The 23906-nt window shown below is 42.5% G+C and overlaps 1 protein-coding gene across 1 annotated transcript; it reads left to right on the top strand.

Moving 5' to 3' along the window:
• Positions 1–1442: 1442 nt before the first annotated feature.
• LOC137503004 (gustatory receptor for sugar taste 64f-like) lies at positions 1443–22394 on the top strand. Its single transcript, XM_068230344.1, has 3 exons — positions 1443–1532; positions 14758–14912; positions 21979–22394. Exons 2-3 carry the CDS (start codon positions 14806–14808, stop codon positions 22196–22198), a joined length of 327 nt encoding a protein of 108 aa, XP_068086445.1. The 5' UTR covers positions 1443–1532; positions 14758–14805; the 3' UTR covers positions 22199–22394.
• Positions 22395–23906: the final 1512 nt, after the last annotated feature.

Raw genomic sequence — 23906 nt, 5'->3', positions numbered from 1 at the left:
TTACTTGTGTCAGGCCCCTCGCTTTCATCTATCCTGTCTGACGTCCCTTGGTCAACTCTTGTTCTTTTCCAACCTGACAGTATTAGGTTTTTGAGGCCTACAGAGTCTCATTTCCACACCCTTCGTGGCCCTTCTCTTTGTTTTGCCGATAGCCTAGTTCTCAAAGTGTCACACTTCTTTCCTTTTCTTTCTGATTAGGGTGAATAGAGGATGGTTGCCCAGTTGCACTTCTTCTTAAAACAATAATCACTACCATCACCTCCACTCGATGAAAACACAATGTGTAGAACACGTTTGTTACAACGATGAAGCAACAGAGGCATGTACCATAGCATCGAAGTGTGAGCACTGGACCTCTTATACTCCAGTCTCCTCTGTCATTATCCTTCCTGAGTATTTGAAACTTTTATTGGTTTTCTTCTGCCTTCCTCTTGTCATAATTACTGTTTTCGAACACTCTGCTTATTCTCATTCTGTACATTAACTTGTACCTCAAAGAAACTGGGGAAGACTTGGGAGATGAGAGTGAGGAATGACATTCGTAGATGAATAAGCTTGAGTGGTGTTTTTAAAAGTAGGAAAGATCACAATATGAAGATAAAGTTGGAATTCAAGAGGACAAATATTCATTTATAAGAGGAATTAGGGGTTGGAATAATTTATCAAGGGAAATGTTTAATAAATTACCAGGTTCTCTGAAAACGTATAAGAAAAGACTAGGTGAACAATAATTTCTTTTTCATGCATAGGTTTGGTGCATAAAACATAGATCTGGAACAATTACGCTTCATTTATGGTTTCAGTGAAGTAATAGATAATACTAAGAAGAGCAGTACTTGATTTATTTGTTTACAATCTTGCTGTAAGTGTCCAACATCATATTTCAATTTGCATCACTCTCATAGAAATCACAAAGAAAACAGGAACTCTACACTCTCTCCATGATGCCGCCTACGTTACACAGTACGAATTGTCTGTTTACTGTGTTTGACGTAACCTGCACTCTTTGCACGGTGTTGCATAGGATTCATGATCTACATATCACTCAAACCTGGTAGTAGTTATAAAACTAGACCGAGTTTTATGCAAATAATGATAAAGGAAGATAACCTCGGAAAATAGCCGAAGCCTGATGATCGCCAGCGCACTCTTGGGACCACTACAAAGAGTGACAGCGTGCAACGCAGTGGTGGTAGGATGGTGAGCACACCGCCTCCTACCGGGAGAAGTCCCAAAGAAACTACAGTCATCGAAGCCAAGGAATGCAGTGTTGCGCAACACCTCGTGACAACAACCACTGCAGGTGCTTTTGCAGAAGATGCAAAGTCATCCCCGTACAGGCCATGAAGGCCGTTGGAGGCGTAGAAGGTAAAGGCTTCCACTACCCGTAACCTGGCCATTTTATGGTGTAGAGTGGTTAGCTCTACGCCCCCAGGAGTTAACCTGGTACTCATTTTTGGTGTAGGCTGAGTGAACCGCAGGGCCATACGTACGTCATAGAAAGAAAGAGATCCACCTTATCAATACTAAATGTAATGTTGTTATTTAAAACAGGACCGGTTTCGACTTATTACAAGTCATCTTCAGCTGTCATTTACATACACATTAGAATACATAATCAAACAGTTGTATCTTACAAATAAACATGTCTTGTTTGATAGACATTAGGTAATATGTCTAGAAGTGAAATTCTGCTTCTTACATCTAGGTTTAAAGTATCAAGAATATTAAAAAGATATCTATCTTTAACACATTAAAAAATTACAACACATGATAAAATTTGTTGTTTACACCTAACCTTGAATATAGCATTATCGTTCGAGTTTTACTAATAATAGTTCTTTAAAAGGACTTTTTTATTGCATTGTTTTTAGTCGACTAAATATGCTTAAATGTAGCCGCATGTGCTTATACAGATACTTCTTATTAGGCTTAGACTTTGTCAAATGAGTAATGTGAATTCAAAGATGAAATTACAAAAACAAAGTGAAGTGCGTTTGAATTAATAGTGATCTAGGTAATTGTAACCTCTGTTGAATAACTCCTGCAATTATATACTATTTGAAATACATTTCATGCAAAGAAGACATTAGCACACTTCAATATATAAAAGTTGAAAGGTATAAAACAATCATATACGTTTTGTGAAATTCATATGAAGTAATGTTCTTTCCTCATGCGTATGTGTCAATTTCAAATGGAGTAATGTACTTTATATAAACTTTGTCAAATTAAGTAATGTGAGAATGAATTTTGAGATTGCGTTGAGAAATGAAATGCCAGGTAATTAAAACCTGTATTGAATGACCTCTTCAAATATATACTGTGTAAAATACAATAAATTCAACATAAAACAATGGTACATTTCAATATAAGTTAAAAAGTAAGAGGCAGTCCTGCAAATTTGTAAAACTTCATATGAAGTACTGTTCTTCACGTGTACATGCCAAGTTCAAATGGGCACTATTGGCCACTATTTGCTTAAAGTCCAATCACTATGAATTTAGATTGTCTTGTTGAATATACAGATTGAAGATGAATGTGCTGCTGGAGTTATGAAAGCTGTTGTTGTAGGTGGTTCTTTTTCGGTCTATGATACTTGCTAACTATTGTCGTGAGATGATTGGGAAGTGTATCGCTTGGCGGCTTGGCGTGTACTATATCGTGAACTTGTGGTATTAGTGTCTGTTGTCGTGAGGGGAATTTATTAATCAAGGGCCATACGTACCTCCGGAAGTGGAAATCTGGTTTCTTAAATTTTACAACTTCCTGATGGGGATTTGAATCCACATCCTTCCAGGCGAACCGAGCATGTCTTTACCACCTCAGCCAGGTAGCCCCTTTTGCAGAAGATGCAACCACCAAAGTGCAAAAAGTCTGTACTCAAATGAAAGGGGAAAATTGTGTCAATGAATTTGTAATGAGGGCTTACCACATGGTTTTCAAAGCACAGTATCCAAACACACGGGTCTCAAAATAATGAATAGTTTTAGACAAGTCAATACAGGAACAAATACAAATACAGTACCTATTATGCAGTGGCGTATGCTGGGATCAAGACATGGGTTACCACTAGACTTACGTTACCTCTTTTCAATGGTTGGTTTAGTGAACGTCAAGCCTTCAGTGTTTTGAGCTGCAGCCAATAGCCAACGGAGAAGCCTGCTGTGTTGTCAAGACTGCTTTACAGGCTACTGCCCCATCCTCTGCTACTCCCTATGCTCAAATGAAAGTCCGGCCTTGTGGCTAAATGGATAGGACGTTTGCCTTTGGTCCGATAGCCCTGGTTCAGTTTCCAGAATCAACCCCGTCATACTGTTAATTCCCCTGGCTTGGGGACTGGGTATTTGTGGCGTCATCGCCATTCATTTTATCCCCATTAGGTCAACACCAAGCCTATATAGATGCCATGCCCCATTATTATTATTATTATTATTATTATTTTACAGCGGTCGTACCGATCATTCACTGCTTAATTAGCTTCCTCGGGAGATCAGTGTGGTGTCCGACCCATGATCACGGGTTCGATTTCAACCAACAAAAGAAAACACTAAACCCGATAGCTGGCATTTCATTTCAGCAGATCTACCAATAAAAATAAAACTACAGTATATTGCTCCTCTAACAGGAGCCCTGCAGTCTCTTCCTACAAGGATGTAGAAGTAAACGGGACTGAGGAATACCCACATTCTCTTATCTATATCATTGTGTTGTTTGAGTCATCAGTCCATAGACTGGTTCGATGCAGCTCTCCATGCCACCCTATCCTGTGCTAACCTTTTCATTTCTACGTAACTATTGCATCCTACATCTGCTTGTCATATTCATACCTTGGTCTACCCCTACCGTTCTTACCACCTACACTTCCTTCGAAAACCAACTGAACAAGTCCTGGGTGTCTTAAGATGTGTCCTATCATTCTATCTCTTCTTCTCGTCAAATTTAGCCAAATCGATCTCCTCTCACCAATTCGATTCAGTATCTCTTCATTCGTGATTCGATCTATCCATCTCACCTTCAGCATTCTTCTGTAACACCACATTTCAAAAGCTTCTATTCTCTTTCTTTCTGAGTTAGTTATCGTCCATGTTTCACTTCCATACAATGCCACGCTCCACACGAAAGTCTTCAAAAACATCTTTCTAATTCCGATATCAATGTTTCAAGTGAGCAAATTTCTTTTCTTAAGAAAGCTCTTCCTTGCTTGTGCTAGTCTGCATTTTATGTCCTCCTTACTTCTGCCATCGTTAGTTATTTTACTACCCAAGTAACAATATTCATCTACTTAGTTAAGACTTCATTTCCTAATCTAATATTTCCTACATCACCTGCCTTTGTTCGACTGCACTCCATTACTTTTGTTTTGGACTTATTTATTTTCATCTTGTACTCCTTACCCAAGACTTCATCCATACCATTCAGCAACTTCTCGAGATCTTGTGCAGTCTCAGATAAAATAACAATATCATCGGCAAATCTCAAGGTTTTGATTTCCTCTCCTTGGAATGTGATTCCCTTTCCAAATTTCTCTTTGATTTCCTTTACTGCCTGCTCTATGTTAACATTGAAAAGGAGAGGGGACAAACTGCAGCCTTGCCTCACTCCTTTCTGGATTGCTGCTTCTTTTTCAAAGCCCTCGATTCTTATCACTGCAGACTGATTTTTATACAGATTGTAGATAATTCTTCGTTCTCGGTACCTGATCCCAATCACCTTCAGAATCTTAAATAGCTTGGTCCAATCAACATTATCGAATGCCTTTTCTAGATCTACGAATGTCATGTACGTGGGCTTGTCCTTCTTGAGTCGATCCTCTAAGATCAGACGTAAAGTCAGGATTGCTTCACGTGTTCCTACATTTCTTCTGAAGCCAAATTGATTTACTTCCAACTCAGCTTCAACTTGTTTTTCCATTCTTCTGTAAATGATACGTGTTAAAATTTTGCAGGCATGAGATACTAAACTAATGGTGCGGTAGTTTTCACACCTGTCAGCACCGGCTTTCTTGGGAATAGGTACAACAACTTTCTTCCGAAAATCGGATGGGACTTCTCTTGTCTCGCACATCTTACACACTAAATGGAATAGCCTTGCCATGCTGGTTTCTCCTAATGCAGTCAGTAATTCAGAGGGAATGTCATCAATTCCAGGTGCCTTGTTTATATTGAGGTCACTCCCAGCTCACAGCTCTGACCTCAAAATTGGGTCTCCCATTTCATCGGGATCAACAGCCTCTTCATGTTCCAGAACCAAATTATCCACATCTTTACCTTGATACAACTGTTGGATATGCTCCTGCCATCTTTCTGCTTTGTCTTCTTTCTCTAAAAGTGGCTTTCCATCTGAGCTCTTAATATTCATACACCTAGATTTCCTCTCTCCAAAGGTTTCCTTGATTTACCTGTATGCAGCATCTACCTTACCCAGGACCATACAGCCTTCAACATCCTTGCACTTCTCCCTCAGCCATTCTTCCTTAGCTACCTTGCACTTTCTATCCACTTCATTCTTTAATCGCCTGTAATTTTTTCTGCCCTCTTCATTTCTAGCATTCTTGTATTTTCGTCGTTCAACAATCAGGTCTAGTATCTCCTGAGTTATCCACTGATTCTTAGTTGATCTTTTCTTCCTTCCTAACATTTCTTCAGCAGCCCTACTGACTTCATTTTTCATGACTCTCCACTCTTCCTCTATTGTGTTTCATTCAGCCTTTTCATTTAGTTCTTGTGCAACATGTTCCTTGAAACAATCCCTCACACTCTTTTCTTTCAACTTCTCTAGATCCCATCTTTTTGCATTCTTTCCTTTCTTCAATTTCTTCAACTTCAGATGGCATTTCATGACCAACAAGTTGTGGTCAGAGTCCACGTCTGCTCCTGGGAAAGTTTTGCAATTGAACACCTGGTTTCTGAATCTCTGCCTAATCATAATGAAGTCTATTTGACACCTTCCTGTGTCTCCAGGTCTCATCCATGTATACAGCCGTCGTTTGTGGTGTTTGAACCAAGTATTGGCAAGGACTAAATTATGATCAGTGCAGAATTCAACCAGCCGACTTCCTCTTTCGTTCCTTTGTCCCAATCCATATTCTCCTACTGTACTTCAAAATCAAAATCTATTTATTTGCAAATTAGGTGCCTACCTTGGTGGCAAATGGTACACTAAAATACATTATTGTCAAGCACTAAATATTAAATTAACAAGAGAACAAAATTTTCCTATAATACAATATTATACAATTTACGCTAACAATTTTTTCTATTAAACACACAGCTCATCCTTAGTAAATTTATATTGTTTACAAAATTCTACTAATAATATCTCCTGAACTTCTTACAAATATAGTCAACTGATATACTTTATGTGGAATTACTTCAAATGATACTGTACAACTGGTATAAGATTAAAATTTACATTGCATTTATTTACTTTTTTCTTTTTTTCTTTACCCATTCTGGAACCTAAGTAGCATAACGACCTGGTGCGTCTTAACCAGAGCCCCTTTTGCCACCACTTTTCAGAGTTCCTGAAGGGCCTTCACAGCTACCGTAGCGGTCCCAGGGCCCTCGAAGTCCCCACTGTACTTCACCCCTACAGGCAGTCCCCTACTTTGGCTGTCCAAACTCCTTAGACTAGGGGATGGAATTAATTTATTCACACACATTTTTTATTTACATTAACCTGCACTGGTCGAATGCCCTCTAACATTTCATTTATTTTCTCTGTTGCTGTTTATTCTCTTCTTGAATATCTGTACAGATTTTGCAAAAGGATCAAACACTACCCCTGGTAAACTATTCCATTCCTTTACACCCTTCCCAATGAATGAATATTTACCCCAATCGCTTCTACTAAAATTTCTTTTAATTTTACATTTGTGGTCAGTCCTGCCGATATAATTATTTTCCAACTGAAGCCTCTCACAGATATCTCCCATGCTGCTTCTCCTTCATAGGCTCTATATAACCCTATAAGTCTAGTGTTTTCCCTTCTCTTACTTAAAGTTTCCCACCCTAGTTCCTTTAACATTTCTGATACACTACTCTTTCTCCTGAAATCCCCTGTTACAAACCTTGCTGCTTTCCTCTGCACACTGTCTATTTCTTTTATTAGGTATTCTTGGTGAGGATCCCAAACAGTGTTTGCATATTCCAATAATGGACGAACCATACTTAGGTAACTTTTCTCTTTTAATTCTTTGTTGCATCCTTTAAGTAGCCTCATTATGACATGTATGCTTTCCCAACAATGTCATCCACATGACCCTTCCAGTGCAAATTACTTTCAAATTTTACACCTAAGTATTTGCACTTGCCATCTTTTGGGATAACTACCCCATCCAAAGTATATTCAAATTCAGTTTTATAACTCCTGTTTGTAAATATTGTAACAGTTGATTTGCCTCCATTAACCTTCATATTATTCTCTTCAACCCATTGTTGGATACTCTCAAGGTCCCTTTGTAATTCTGAACAATCCTCAATTGTATTTATTTCCCTATAAACAATTATGTCATCTGCATACAATCTTATTTTTGATGTAATATTGTTCCCTAAATCATTTGCGTATATTAAGAAAAGTAACGGACCGATTATACTACCCTGTGCAATTCCCTTCCAAACTTTCTCTTCCTGAGATACATTATTTCCTACTTTGACTTTCTGAACCCTTGAATTTAGAAATGTTTTCACCCAACGTGTAACCCTTACGTCCAGTCCTATTCCCTCCAATTTCTTTAATAATATTCCATGTTCCACTCTATCAAAGGCTTTGGAAAGATCTATGGCTATGCAATCTAACTGGCCTCCTGAATCCAATTCATCTGATATGTCCTGCTGAAATCCCACCAGTTGTGCCTCACAATAAAATTTCTTTCTAAATCCATGCTGGCTCCTCATGAACCAATTTTTATCATCACATATCCCTCTGATGTACTTTGATATTAAACTCTCCAGTATTTTACAAACTATACTGGTCAGGCTGATTGGTCTGTAGTTCTCTGGTTTCCTTTTATCACCCTTTCCTTTATAAACTGGTATTATTATAGATTCCTTCCATTCCTTTGGTATTACACTATTATTTATGACATAGTCAAAGAGAAATTTTAAATAAGGCACTATGTACCACCCCATTGTCTTTAATACCTCCCCAGTAATTTGATCACTTCCTGCTGCTTTTCCTTGCTGAAGCAGTTGGATTTCTCTGAAAATATCTTCATTTGTGAATGAGAAGCTTCTTGTTTCCCTCTGTGTCCCTCCTTCTGTATCTTCTGTTTCGGTTTCCAACTCCTGACAATCATCTACTGAATATCTGAATTCCTTACTAAAGAGGTTTGCTTTCTCAGTATCTGTTAAAGTGTTTACCCCCTTCTCCCACCATTGTAGGAATTTGGATTCCTTTTCCTTTTTGATTCCTGATATATGAATACAGCTTTTTCCATTTCCCTTTGTGGTCATTACGCTCTTGAAGAATGCCATTCATATAATTCTCTTTTGCTTCCTTTTTCACTCTATTCAGTTCCCTCATTAGCTGTTTTCTAGTTTCTCTACTCTCCCTACCTTCTTTGATTTTTCTGTTTACTATTCTACATTTTCTTTTTAATTTTCTTATTTCCCTTGTATAATAAACAGGGTCTGAGGTCATTTTACCCTTCTTAACAGGTACAAATCTCTTCTCTCCTTCCCAAATGATTCCTTTGAATTTAGCCTACCACTGTATTCCAGTCTGACATCACAATTAGATTCTCGTCACCTTTTACATATTGTATTAAATCTTCTATCTCTTCATATATTCTTTCGATTTCTTCATCATCCGCTGAACTAGTAGCCATATAGACCTGCACTATTGTGGTGGACATTGGTTTGGTGTCTATCTTGACGACAATAATTCTTTCACTATGCTGGTCGTAGTAGCTTACCCGCTGCCCTATTTTCTTATTCATTATTAAACCAACTCCTGTATTTCCCCTGTTTGATTTTGTGTTGATAATTCGGTAGTTGCCTGACCAAAAATCTTGTTCTTCCTGCCAACGTACTTCACTTACACCAACTACATCTAACTTTAGTCTATCCATCTCCCTTTTCAGATTCTCTAACCTACCACAACGATTCAAACTTCTAACATTCCACGCTCCGACTCGCAGAATGTCAGTATCCATCTTCCTGATGATCGCCCCCTCTCGTGTAGTCCCCACCCGGAGATCCGAATGGGGGACTAGTTTACCTCCGGAATATTTTACTCGGGAGGAAGCCATCATCAGTACATCAATCATACAGAGAGAGCTGCATGTCCTCGGGAGTTAGTTACGGCTGTAGTTTCCCGTTGCTTTCAGCCGTGTAGCAGTATCAACACAGCTAAGCCATGTTGAGTATTATTACAAGGCCGTATCAGTCAATCATCTAGACTGCCGCCCTTGCAACTACCGAAAGGCTGCTACCCCCCTTTCGATGAACCATTCGTTAGTCTCGTCTCTCAACAGATACCCATCCGATATGGTTGCACCTGCGGCTCGGCTATCTGCATCATTGGGACACGCAAGCCTCCCCACCGTGGCAAGGTCACATGGTTCGCAGAGGAGGTATATCATTAAGTCAGAAGTATGAGGTGAGGTAGTATATACGATGAGTAACGCACGGTTGATAGTTAACAGTGGCAATCTGACGGAACGAAGCCTAGCACACCTATCCTCCACCAGTCCCCGCTCCTATCCGGTATACAGCAGCAAGCCACGTGTGGCAAGTCGAGGGGAGAGGGGCGAGAGTCTGGGCTGCAATATCAGTCTCCGATGTCTTGCTCTCAGAAATATGTGCGATGTTTTTTCTCACTGCTTTAAAGTTTTGTAAATGGAACAATGTTTCAGATGCTTACATTATAATGTGTTTTAGACTTCCATCATTCTCAATTGAGATTTGGGCTTCAGTGATACACTGGTAGCCCTCAGTATATGCCACTGCTTGTTATGGTTAAGTTCATCAGTAGAAGATCAAAAGATGTGTAATTCTTATGATGAACTTTATACCGGAAACAGTTCTCAGTAAAATGATCATCAATGTCCCACTCCAGTCGCCCAGGTGTGGTTAACAAGCCTCCTCCACTCCTTTCTGTCCTTCCACTTTTCCTGCTCCATTACTTCTGCCACATCCAATCCAGCTTCTCTAATGTCCTTCCTAGGCTCCCCCATATCAAGACTGAAGATCTGTTGATGAGTGTTGATGTCTGCTCTCCTGATGAGGCTGGGAAGTAGTGTTGGCTACTGAATGCATGATTCGAAGCAGTGTATCGATTCATTCAAGTGTCCGAGTGAATCGATTCACAGGAACAGCGAGCTCACGGCACACGATTCAGCGGACAGTGCTGAGTGGTGCACTCACTGGACGTTGACGGGGAGCCGAGCTTCTGCTGCAGCGAGACAGTGAATCATGGCACATCGAAAGAATCGTGAACGAGCGCGGCTCAGTGAGACACATGATACACACGGCTCCTTATCGGCTCACTGGACACGTGGAGAGCCGAGCTTCCGCTGCAGCGAGACATATAGTGAACCATGGCACACGGAAAGAATCGTGAACGAGTGCGGCTCAGTGAGACACGAGATACGCACGGCTCCTTGTCGGCTCACTGCAGCGAGACATACAGTGAGCCATGCTACACTGAAAGAATCGTATGCTATAATGGACTCTCGAGCTCAGCTCATTTGAAAATATTACCCATTTGCATTCACTGTCCTCTTCTTACAGGGAGGTTTAAATAATAGATGGATTTATTTGCAGTGTTAAAAAGGTAGTCACAACATAATTCTGAAGTAGGTAGGCTATTAGGTTATACTATTTATTAGTTTAATGAATCTTAGTATTATAACTTAGTTGACATTTGACAATTAAACTCGACTCTAGCCTGCCCTATGACTATGAGTCATGCTCATGACCACTCAAAAGTACCTGTTTTATATTGGGAAGAACGGCTCAGTATTCTCTCAGTTCATATGTCACATCGTTGCACAAGACTTCAATCATATGTGGACAGACGCAATAACAGTATGTTGAATCAGAAAACCAGCGGGCTACTGTACATATCGGGTAGCCTATACAAAATATGACGATTTAAAAAAATCCTCAGCTGATAGAAAAATACATATTTTCGAAAATGACTGAGCGAGTAGTCGTGTGGTTAATATCGCGTGGCTATGCGCTTGCATTCGGGGGATGGTGGGTTCGAATCCCACCGTCGGCAGCCGTTAAGATGGTTTCCGTAGTTTCCCCATCTTCACACCAGGAAATGCTGGGACTGTACCTTAATTCAGGCCATGGCTGCTACCTTCCTAATCCTAACCTTTCCCACCCTGCGTCGCCGGAAACCTTCGATGTATTAGAGTAACTAGCATTTTTTCTAAGAAAGGAGTTCGCCGGGCTGAGTGGCTCAGACGGTTAAGGCGCTGGCCTTCTAACCCCAACTTGGCAGGTTCGATCCTGGCTCAGTCCGGTGGTATTTGAAGGTGCTCAAATATGACAGCCCCCGTGTCGGTAGATTTACTGGCACGTAAAAAAACTCCTGCAGGACTAAATTCCGGCACCTTGGCATCTCCTAAGACCGTAAAAGTAGTTAGTGGGACGTAAAGCAAATAGCATTATTGTTATTATTATTATTATTATTATTATTATTATTATTATTATTAAGAAAGGAGTTCATAGTATGAAGACCAGATGGCAGCTGCGAGCACTGAACGCTGTTGCTGCTGTTTTACCAGCACATACTACACAGATGCAGTAGGAGAGGTGACCAATGAGCCGTGAATCGGATCACTGTATCGATTCAGTAACGTGAACGGAATCAAATGAATCGATTCAGTAAAATGAATCGAATGTCCCATCACTACTGGGAAGCAGAATGAGCTTGTTTCCAAGCTGACAAACTGATATACAACAATTTCTTCACTGGCAGCTAAACCATTTAACTTGTAAAGACTGAAACTCTTAAATGTGTTTGGTTGAGCATAACTTACAACATAAAACAGCATAAAGGCTGATTTATTTAGTTTAGCTTTCATCATTTGCACTTCCACTCTGTTAACTTGTTTTTTCCTTAACGTGTCCCATACCAACTGTCTGGGCACACTGTCTTAAGCCTTCTCAATGTCAATGAATGTCATCACTATGTCTTTTCCAAACTCCCATCTTTTCTCCATCATAGTCTCAAGGATGAGCTTACAGCAAGCAAGTCACCATGCCCAAAGCAGAGACTCCTGGAGGAAGATCACCAAAAGGATTGTCGCATGATGCCACTACAACCTTACAAAGGATTGGACTAAAAGAGAGATGTTTTAATGTGAAGATCAGGTCTTTCCAAAACCATACTATTCTTCTTCTATTTCTCCTTCTAGCTTCCTCCTCAGTCTTCCTTCCAATACTCTCTCAAATACCTACATGGGCACTAAGGGTGATCCCTCTGTAGTTATTACATTCCTTTTTATCACCTTTTTTAAATATCGGAATAATTAAACTCTTTCCCCACTCTTCTGGGATCTCTTTCTTCCCCAGATTATTCTAAATAATCTACACAGCCACTGTAGCACTATTTGTCCTGCTGCTTTTATCATTTCCATAGTTACCTCATCCACAGCTGCTGCTTTACCGCTCTTCATCTTTTGTATGGCTTCCTCTATTTCTAACATCGATATCTCCTTTTCTTGATTTTCTTCTTTCCCCATTGTTTCTTCTTGCTCCTGCTCATATACCAGTTCACTGTATTTAATATTCAGCAATTCTGAGAAGTATTCTTCCCATCTTTTTAGTTTGTCATCTCTTTGTGTCAATATCTGCCCTGTTTCAGTTATTACAAATTTTGTATCTTCCCTATTCTGTAAACTGTTCTTCACCAAACCATGCAAAACATTTTTACTTCTCTTTTCATCCTCCTCTAAAGTTTCTGTGAAACTTTCCCAGCTCTTTCTTTTCTCTTCCTGTACTATTTTCTTACATACCTTTTTGGCTTCTTTATATTTCTGTACTGTTTCTGCCTATCCACTTTCTCCAAGCCATTTGTTTCTCTTTAACTGCTTCCTTTATCCTGCTGTTCAACCAAGGAGTCTCCTTTTCCTTTTTCCTCCCTGATAGTCTTCCGCACGTGTTTACTGCACACTTTACAAAACCATTTCTGAAATATGTCCATTCCTCATCTTTGGGAATTTCTTTCTTCAGATCCTCTTGAAAATTTTCCCTTATTTCTTTCTCTTTTAACTTCCATCCCTTTATTTTTCTTTCCCTTTTTTCTATTAATTTTGTTATTTTACCAAGTCTTAATTTGGCTACCACCACTTTATCGTCTTCTTCGAAATCTGCTCTTGGCATTGCTGTCACATCTTCCGATTGTCTACGTTTCTCCTTCTTCACCAGAGTAAGATCAATCATTGTCTCTGTATCTCCCCAACCATATCTAGTTATATTTTTTGGGAGTTCTTTTTTCTAAACCACGTATTACCAACAGTTAATCCATTCCTTCTACAAAAATCTATTAGCACATCTCCTTCTTCATCTTGGCTTCCATAACTATAGGGGCCAATTATCTCTTCTTTTCCCTGTCTGTCTGTTCCAACATGTGCATTCATGTCTCCCATTATTACAACCTCTTTGACTCCAATACAACTTTCCAGTTCTTCTAGAAACACTTCTAAACATTCATCTGCATTCCCCGACTGGCATGAATTCACCTGTATAAAATCCTTGATTCCACTCTCGAGTCCAAGTCTTATTGTCCTGTCACTGATCTGGTCAATTTTATCCACATATTGCGGTGGATCTTCCCTCAATATAACACCAGCACCATTTGTTGTCATCTTTCCCTCCCTCCAATATAATCTATACCCTTTCTTCAATTCTTTTTGACCTTTCCCCTTCCATTTTGTCTCACTCATTCCCATCATTGCTATGTCTTTCTTCTCCATATACTCTACCAGTTCTTCTACCTTACCGTTCAAAGTCACGACACTGATGATACCGATTTGTGTGATGCCTGGTAGCCCACTTCTCACAGTTCCCCCAGAGCACCGGGAACTGTGTGTCACTTCAAGGCGACACCCTAGCATTTTCCGAGGCCTCAATTCACTCGCACTCATTCTTTAGCCTGTTTGTACAATGGGTTCGCCACTCCCAAAGGCATTATTACCTTCTGCCATGTTCAAATTAGGCTGCCCCTAACATGGAGTCAGACGCCTTTTATAGCCGCTCCTCTGGAGTACAGATGCTACGGGTTTGCCCCTTCCTCCATCTCCACCATACCGAAGTCCATCTTCTCCGCCGTAGATGGCGTTGAGGTCTTCACTCATAACCCAGGGCAAAGGCCCTCCATATTTATGACCCCTGGAGAGAGGGTGTCCCAGTATTATAAAGCCCCCAGTAATTGGGCTACCTGTTGGCCGCAGGTTAAATCGGCCCTACGTACTGTAGGGACCCGCTATCCGCCTCTGTAGAGGTCAGGTTCCCTGGTTACTTATTGGGAGTTAACCCCATCCACAAAGGCTGAGGTTATTTGCAGAGTCCAACGTACATCATACGTCAATGAAATGAGGAGGCTTATATTACTGATCTATGTCTAAAAACACATGACGTGTATATTTGGGAGTGTCCTACGTTGCCCTCGTGTAGACTGTCCCAAGATCATGGGGATGTAGTCCATGTTGTACGATGTTGTAAGATAGATCTACTCTACTCTCATAATGCTGCACACATTAGCAGTACCATGTTAACGAGATTGTTCTCCCGCCAGCTGACGAGCCGGACGCAGTGGGGAGTGTTCCGTTCCCACTACGCTGCCATGTCTAACCTCGTCAAGATGGTGGACGAGAATGTGTCGCCGATCATCCTCTTGTCCTTCTCCAGCAACCTCTACTTCATCTGCCTACCGCTGCACAACGGGCTCAGGTCAGTCAGCAACCTCTACTTCATCTGCCTACATCTGCTCAACGGGCTCAGGTCAGTCAGCAACCTCTACTTCATCTGCCTACCGCTGCTCAGTATGCTCAGGTCAGTCAGCAACCTCTACTTCATCTGCCTACCGCTGCTCAGTATGCTCAGGTCAGTCAGCAACCTCTACTTCATCTGCCTACATCTGCTCAACGGGCTCAGGTCAGTCAGCAACCTCTACTTCATCTGCCTACAGCTGCACAACGGGCTCAGGTCAGTCAGCAACCTCTACTTCATCTGCCTACAGCTGCTCAATATGCTCAGGTCAGTCAGCAACCTCTACTTCATCTGCCTACATCTGCTCAACGGGCTCAGGTCAGTCAGCAACCTCTACTTCATCTGCCTACAGCTGCTCAATATGCTCAGGTCAGTCAGCAACCTCTACTTCATCTGCTCAACGGGCTCAGGTCAGTCAGCAACCTCTACTTCATCTGCCTACAGCTGCTCAATATGCTCAGGTCAGTCAGCAACCTCTACTTCATCTGCCTACAGCTGCTCAGGTCAGTCAGCAACCTCTACTTCATCTGCCTACCGCTGCACAACGGGCTCAGGTCAGTCAGCAACCTCTACTTCATCTGCCTACAGCTGCTCAATATGCTCAGGTCAGTCAGCAACCTCTACTTCATCTGCCTACATCTGCTCAACGGGCTCAGGTCAGTCAGCAACCTCTACTTCATCTGCCTACATCTGCTCAACGGGCTCAGGTCAGTCAGCAACCTCTACTTCATCTGCCTACCGCTGCACAACGGGCTCAGGTCAGTCAGCAACCTCTACTTCATCTGCCTACCGCTGCTCAACGGGCTCAGGTCAGTCAGCAACCTCTACTTCATCTGCCTACAGCTGCTCAATATGCTCAGGTCAGTCAGCAACCTCTACTTCATCTGCCTACCGCTGCACAACGGGCTCAGGTCAGTCAGCAACCTCTACTTCATCTGCCTACATCTGCTCAACGGGCTCAGGTCAGTCAGCAACCTCTACTTCATCTGCCTACCGCTGCACAACGGGCTCAGGTCAGTCAGCAACCTCTACTTCATCTGCCTACATCTGCTCAACGGGCTCAGGTCAGTCAGCAACCTCTACTTCATCTGCCTACAGCTGCTCAACGGGCTCAGGTCAGTCAGCAACCTCTACTTCATCTGCCTACAGCTGCACAACGGGCTCAGGTCAGTCAGCAACCTCTACTTCATCTGCCTACATCTGCTCAACGGGCTCAGGTCAGTCAGCAACCTCTACTTCATCTGCCTACCGCTGCACAACGGGCTCAGGTCAGTCAGCAACCTCTACTTCATCTGCCTACATCTGCTCAACGGGCTCAGGTCAGTCAGCAACCTCGACTTCATCTGCCTACAGCTGCTCAACGGGCTCAGGTCAGTCAGCAACCTCTACTTCATCTGCCTACATCTGCTCAAAGGGCTCAGGTCAGTCAGCAACCTCTACTTCATCTGCCTACCGCTGCTCAACGGGCTCAGGTCAGTCAGCAACCTCTACTTCATCTGCCTACAGCTGCTCAATATGCTCAGGTCAGTCAGCAACCTCTACTTCATCTGCCTACAGCTGCTCAATATGCTCAGGTCAGTCAGCAACCTCTACTTCATCTGCCTACATCTGCTCAACGGGCTCAGGTCAGTCAGCAACCTCTACTTCATCTGCCTACCGCTGCACAACGGGCTCAGGTCAGTCAGCAACCTCTACTTCATCTGCCTACCGCTGCACAACGGGCTCAGGTCAGTCAGCAACCTCTACTTCATCTGCCTACATCTGCTCAACGGGCTCAGGTCAGTCAGCAACCTCTACTTCATCTGCCTACCGCTGCACAACGGGCTCAGGTCAGTCAGCAACCTCTACTTCATCTGCCTACAGCTGCTCAATATGCTCAGGTCAGTCAGCAACCTCTACTTCATCTGCCTACCGCTGCTCAATATGCTCAGGTCAGTCAGCAACCTCGACTTCATCTGCCTACAGCTGCTCAACGGGCTCAGGTCAGTCAGCAACCTCTACTTCATCTGCCTACCGCTGCTCAACGGGCTCAGGTCAGTCAGCAACCTCTACTTCATCTGCCTACAGCTGCTCAATATGCTCAGGTCAGTCAGCAACCTCTACTTCATCTGCCTACAGCTGCTCAATATGCTCAGGTCAGTCAGCAACCTCTACTTCATCTGCCTACATCTGCTCAACGGGCTCAGGTCAGTCAGCAACCTCTACTTCATCTGCCTACCGCTGCACAACGGGCTCAGGTCAGTCAGCAACCTCTACTTCATCTGCCTACCGCTGCACAACGGGCTCAGGTCAGTCAGCAACCTCTACTTCATCTGCCTACATCTGCTCAACGGGCTCAGGTCAGTCAGCAATCTCTACTTCATCTGCCTACAGCTGCTCAACGGGCTCAGGTCAGTCAGCAACCTCTACTTCATCTGCCTACAGCTGCTCAAAGGGCTCAGGTCAGTCAGCAACCTCTACTTCATCTGCCTACATCTGCTCAACGGGCTCAGGTCAGTCAGCAACCTCTACTTCATCTGCCTACCGCTGCTCAATATGCTCAGGTCAGTCAGCAACCTCTACTTCATCTGCCTACCGCTGCTCAACGGGCTCAGGTCAGTCAGCAACCTCTACTTCATCTGCCTACATCTGCTCAACGGGCTCAGGTCAGTCAGCAACCTCTACTTCATCTGCCTACAGCTGCTCAATATGCTCAGGTCAGTCAGCACCTCTACTTCATCTGCCTACAGCTGCTCAATATGCTCAGGTCAGTCAGCAACCTCTACTTCATCTGCCTACAGCTGCTCAATATGCTCAGGTCAGTCAGCAACCTCTACTTCATCTGCCTACATCTGCTCAACGGGCTCAGGTCAGTCAGCAACCTCTACTTCATCTGCCTACAGCTGCTCAATATGCTCAGGTCAGTCAGCAACCTCTACTTCATCTGCTCAACGGGCTCAGGTCAGTCAGCAACCTCTACTTCATCTGCCTACAGCTGCTCAATATGCTCAGGTCAGTCAGCAACCTCTACTTCATCTGCCTACATCTGCTCAACGGGCTCAGGTCAGTCAGCAACCTCTACTTCATCTGCCTACCGCTGCACAACGGGCTCAGGTCAGTCAGCAACCTCTACTTCATCTGCCTACAGCTGCTCAATATGCTCAGGTCAGTCAGCAACCTCTACTTCATCTGCCTACATCTGCTCAACGGGCTCAGGTCAGTCAGCAACCTCTACTTCATCTGCCTACCGCTGCTCAACGGGCTCAGGTCAGTCAGCAACCTCTACTTCATCTGCCTACAGCTGCTCAATATGCTCAGGTCAGTCAGCAACCTCTACTTCATCTGCCTACAGCTGCTCAATATGCTCAGGTCAGTCAGCAACCTCTACTTCATCTGCCTACAGCTGCTCAACGGGCTCAGGTCAGTCAGCAACCTCTACTTCATCTGCCTACCGCTGCACAACGGGCTCAGGTCAGTCAGCAACCTCTACTTCATCTGCCTACAGCTGCTCAATATGCTCAGGTCAGTCAGCAACCTCTACTTCATCTGCCTACATCTGCTCAACGGGCTCAGGTCAGTCAGCAACCTCTACTTCATCTGCCTACCGCTGCTCAACGGGCTCAGGTCAGTCAGCAACCTCTACTTCATCTGCCTACAGCTGCTCAACGGGCTCAGGTCAGTCAGCAACCTCTACTTCATCTGCCTACAGCTGCTCAAAGGGCTCAGGTCAGTCAGCAACCTCTACTTCATCTGCCTACATCTGCTCAACGGGCTCAGGTCAGTCAGCAACCTCTACTTCATCTGCCTACCGCTGCTCAATATGCTCAGGTCAGTCAGCAACCTCTACTTCATCTGCCTACATCTGCTCAACGGGCTCAGGTCAGTCAGCAACCTCTACTTCATCTGCCTACAGCTGCTCAAAGGGCTCAGGTCAGTCAGCAACCTCTACTTCATCTGCCTACATCTGCTCAACGGGCTCAGGTCAGTCAGCAACCTCTACTTCATCTGCCTACATCTGCTCAACGGGCTCAGGTCAGTCAGCTGCTCAGTCATGTCTTGTAGACTGTGCTCTCTTTGGCCTTTTTCAAGTATATTTTGGATCATTTAAAACTGTATTAAAATGTATTGTCAAAATTTGTAGAACGGCCTGTACCGCACGTGTCAATTTTTTGGGGACTTGCAAAAGATAGAAGCTTCGAGATGTTTCCAAGGACAAAACAACAAGCCTGAAATTAAATATTTGATTGGTTTAAATTAATCAAAAGGTAACTTTTGTACAGTCATTGGTCATTCATTTTGCCGTGCCACTTCCTATTGCACCACCCTGCGCAGGCTACTTTTGGGAAACACATTGCAGGATGATTCAGTTCTGTCTTTGGCATCATGTACATTGGACGTGTTGTCCGGGAGCTTTGCCTTCTCTTTGGCGTAAGCAAATCTTAAAAACTTCCTGATGTACCTTAATTTTATATTATTTCAATTTTTAATTTGTCACCAGACCGATCGATCCTTCTATCAGAAATCAATTGCAATTTATGATGGTGTAAGGACTTCTTAAATCCATCTTCACGTTGGCACGAGGCAAGCTTTTTCTAACAGGTTTGTAATTTAAGTTAAATTTCTCATAAGTTTGGCCTCAGTAAGTCTGCTTCATTTGAAATTATTTTCCTTTGAGCTGTATTTTATATTTTTGGTGAAGGTGGTCGCTTCACATTACAAGTACTTTCCATGAAGACTGGTTACAAGATATTAGAATCATCGTTGGTTTTCACTTTACAAAGGAAGGAGATTTATTACGTCCACGTCCTCCTATTCAATACATGTATATCCATCGATGGATTGAATACGACGTAATAAACCTCTTTCCTTTGTAAAATGAAGACTGGTATCGATAAGATTGTAAGACTGCAACTTCATTTCATCTGGGTTTGTATTTCTATTTTGTGCTTATGCTACCTTATTTCCTTTTCTTTGGTGTTTTTAATAATAAACACGTATTAACTAAGTGTTATTCTTTGTTGAAGTTTCAGCCATAAAAGTCCTTCAGTCGTAGGGTTCCTTCCGCTGTCCACATCCTGCCGTTAGTTTCCGTGCATTTTACCTTGTTTAATTTTGATTTTATGATATGGTTTTAACAATTCTAAGTTTTCTTTAATGTTCCAAATTAAAAAAAAATGTTTTATTTAAGCCCCAATCACTAAATAGGCCTGTAATGTGGAAGACCTTGATGAAATATGGAGTACCGGATAAGATCTTGAATCTCATGAAGGCAATGTATGAAGGGTGTAGATGTAAAGTAGTACATGAGGGAAAACTCTCAGATTATGTGAATGTCACAAGTGGAGTTCGCCAGGGATGCGTTCTTTTACCAACAATTTTTTTAACCAACAGTCTTTTTAGTGGGCTCGATAATGTTATGAGAAATATGTTGGGTGGAAGGAAAAGAGGAATACAATGGGGAATGGGGGAAAGAATGGAAGATTTAGGATTTGCAGATGATATTTGTCTTTTGTCTTCAAGAATTAGTGATATGAAACACAAGTTAGAAAGATAACAGAAGGAAGAAGATGCTGCAGGACTCAATATAAATGTTGTTAAGACCAAGGAAATGAGAGTAAATACTAAAATTGATGAAAGATTGTTTGTGGCAGGAGAAGAGATTGAAGAGGTTAATATATCTACCTACTTGGGAAGTGTAGTGACAAGAGAAGGAGGGGTGGAAGAGGATGTGAGAGCCAGAATAAGGAAAGGTAATGGAGCCTTCCTACAGCTGTATACAGTATGGAAGAATAACAACATTTCAAGGAAAATGAAAATAAATATTTTCAATACAAATGTTAAATCAGTCCTTCTGTATGCTTGTGGAAGTTCGAAGGTTACACAAACTATCACAATCTCTTGCAGGCATTTATAAACCGTTGCTTACGCCGCATCATAAACATCAGATGGCCTGAAATTATATCCAATGATTAGCTATGGAGAACAACAAACCAAGTTCCAGTCGCAGTGGATATCAAGAGGAGGAAATGGAAATGGATAGGTCATACTATGAGAAAGCCAGTGGGATCTATAGAACGCACAGCATTGGAAAGGAGTCTGCAAGGGGCATGGAGGAGAGGTCGTACTAGGAAGACGTGGAAGAGGACTGTAGAGGAGGAGGCTCTTGAAGCAGGGAAGACTTGGAAGGAAGTTAAAGCATTGGCAAGTCGATGACCACAATGGAGACGTTTCACGGATGCCCTACGTTCCAGTGGGAACGAGAAGAATGAAGTCAAGTCAAGAAAGTCAAGCCCAAATCGCGGTTACATTGATGTTGAACCGATCTGAACTGAGCAGGTATCCAGAGCTCAAGCAAGTTTGTGTTTTCCAGTTTAACAAGCTTGAAATACCACCAGATTTCAGTAGTGACACTGAAATACTCCTTTATTTAGTGAGATCTCTCCCAGCTATTTCTTTTCTTTCTTCTTCTCCCTGGCCTGCAGTGTGGCCATTCAGAGTCAGCTCTTCTGATCTGTAGAGAGTATTTCCTCAGTGATGTCCTTCCTCTTTAAATTGGTTTAAGCTGTTCACCACCCCTCATACAGGCATAGCAGTGAGTGGTGCCTCTCTCTTGCAAGGGAGTCTTCGGATAGTGTGACTTCTCCATGTTGGCCTGTCCAGAGCATATGTTGCACTTCTCCGACGTCCAACACAGTAGAGTACATTGACATTCTCAAGTACTGGTCTATGGTCCACTCTTCTTTCCTGCTGAAACAACTGTCACATAGCTTCCAGTGCTTGGCAAGCAGCCACCTTGCTGTGGCTATCATCGCAACATCAACTGACACATAAAACTACAAACTGAGAAGCTACATGACATTGTATATTTCACACCATACAAGCGCAGGGCTAGGAAGCAATTCTGGCTAATATTTGCCGTGGATAGTGGGATGCACGAGACGCAAGCTCGCTCCATTCTGAGAGAGAGGCACTAAAACTCTGTGATCTGCATAACAGCTGCTGAGTAGTAAATGAAATGTCCCAGTAAAAGAGTTGATCTCTCTTGCAGCCCCAAGTCAACAAGCGCACTGGACTACATCTACTTCTTTGGCTCGTTCATCTTCCTGCTGGCACGGACCATCATGGTGACATTGTTTGCAGCCCAAGTGCACGACGAGAGCAGAGTGGCACTGCCCGTGCTCTACAACTGTCCGCCTCAGAACTACTGTTGCCTGGTTGCCAGCGTTTTGCCCTTGTGTGCTAAGTTGGGCTCATCAGTTGGTACCTAACACACCTACCAACAAGCATGGCTAGTGCATACCATGGAGGTCACTGCGTAGGCTACTTGGAGCCACAAGCAGTGCCAAAGCACCCGAGAGACTTTGTCACACTACCAAAAATTGATGCCTGCCTGGCCATCAGATGATATAGATGTTGATTCCCATAGGAAACCTGAAATATTTGTCTTGAGTGAATAAATTTATAATACCAATATAAATGGTCCGTTATTGGACATTATAAATTTTCCATCTAACCCATTCCTGGTTGCCAGCGTTTCACCCCCGTGTGCTAAGTTGGGCTCATCAGTTGGTACTTAGGTTTGTTGGTAAAATACTTACAAAGGAAGATTAGCATAAGGAATAGTACCGTAACTTCCGCCGCAACTTTTCCCGAATTTCGTATAGATATCCGTTCAAACTATCATTAAGGTAATAATTTATTAAATTAAATAACACGATGCGCCTGTAAACTTCGATTTAGAAAGAAGTTAAAGAGAATACATGATAATTACAGTACACAACAGGTTTTGGATTGTTGCTGCATATCGGCGAGCGGGTGCCCATATGACACTTTGTAGGAGGGTGGGGGTGGGGTGGCTAGACCTGGGTGTATGTAGTATTTGTAATATTTTGGAAGATGAATGGCAACTTGTATTCTGCAGTGGAATAACAGCCACGGTATCCCCTGCCTGCTGGCGGGGGGGCGATACTACCACTTCTACATTATATTGACTTTTAAATAATTTTCTTGAAAGAAAAACACCTGACTACATTAGATTTTTGCCTTTCCTTGAGAGCTAAGGGGCGGGGGGCCCCCTTGCCGACGAGATCAAAGAGTAGGCTACGTGCACATGGTAGTTGCGTAAACAAATACAAAATCAGCTGATTACTTTATTCCGATAATTTGTAGTCTAAGTTCCCGGCATACTTTTAACTTGCACCTTCGTTTATTCTTTGAGTAAAAGTTAATAATCAAATCCTATATCCCAATAATATTCCAGTTCAAGCCCCTGGCGTAGTTTTGACAGTATTTTTTTGTAGACAACCTCTTATTTTTCAGCATTTAAGGACACTTTTATTATCTGTTCCGCATAGTAGGGAAATAACGGTAATCCACCTGCGGTAAAAATCATATAACCACATTTTCAGTTGAGAATTGTAGTGTCGATATGGTATATTTAGATAGTACCGTATCTTGCCTGCTATATTCGTGTGTATCTATTAGAGCATAGTACTAATAATAATCTGTCTAAGCGTTTTTCTGTTTGTGCTTAATAGCGACATATGGTACTGGTATTGTAATTAGGATACGTCTGAACGTAGTTTAAAATTATTGTAGACCGGGCGAGTTGGCCGTGCGCGTAGAGGCGCGCGGCTGTGAGCTTGCATCCGGGAGATAGTAGGTTCGAATCCCACTATCGGCAGCCTTGAAAATGGTTTTCCGTGGTTTCCCATTTTCACACCAGGCAAATGCTGGGGCTGTACCTTAATTAAGGCCACGGCCGCTTCCTTCCAACTCCTAGGCCTTTCCTATCCCATCGTCGCCATAAGACCTATCTGTGTCAGCGCAACGTAAAGCCCCTAGCAAAAAAAAAATTATTACTGTAGTGTACTATACAGTAGTGTATGAGTAATATCTTATTATAAATTAGCGTGCTTATTTTATTATTGTAAAATATTTCTGTAGTATAGTAGAGGTATCCGTAGAAAATCTTTT

The sequence above is a fragment of the Anabrus simplex genome, chromosome 14 (genome assembly GCF_040414725.1).
Source record: "Anabrus simplex isolate iqAnaSimp1 chromosome 14, ASM4041472v1, whole genome shotgun sequence".
Lineage (NCBI taxonomy): Eukaryota > Metazoa > Arthropoda > Insecta > Orthoptera > Tettigoniidae > Anabrus > Anabrus simplex.
The sequence above is the reverse complement of the archived record's forward strand: the minus strand, read 5'-3'. Positions and strand labels throughout refer to the sequence as shown.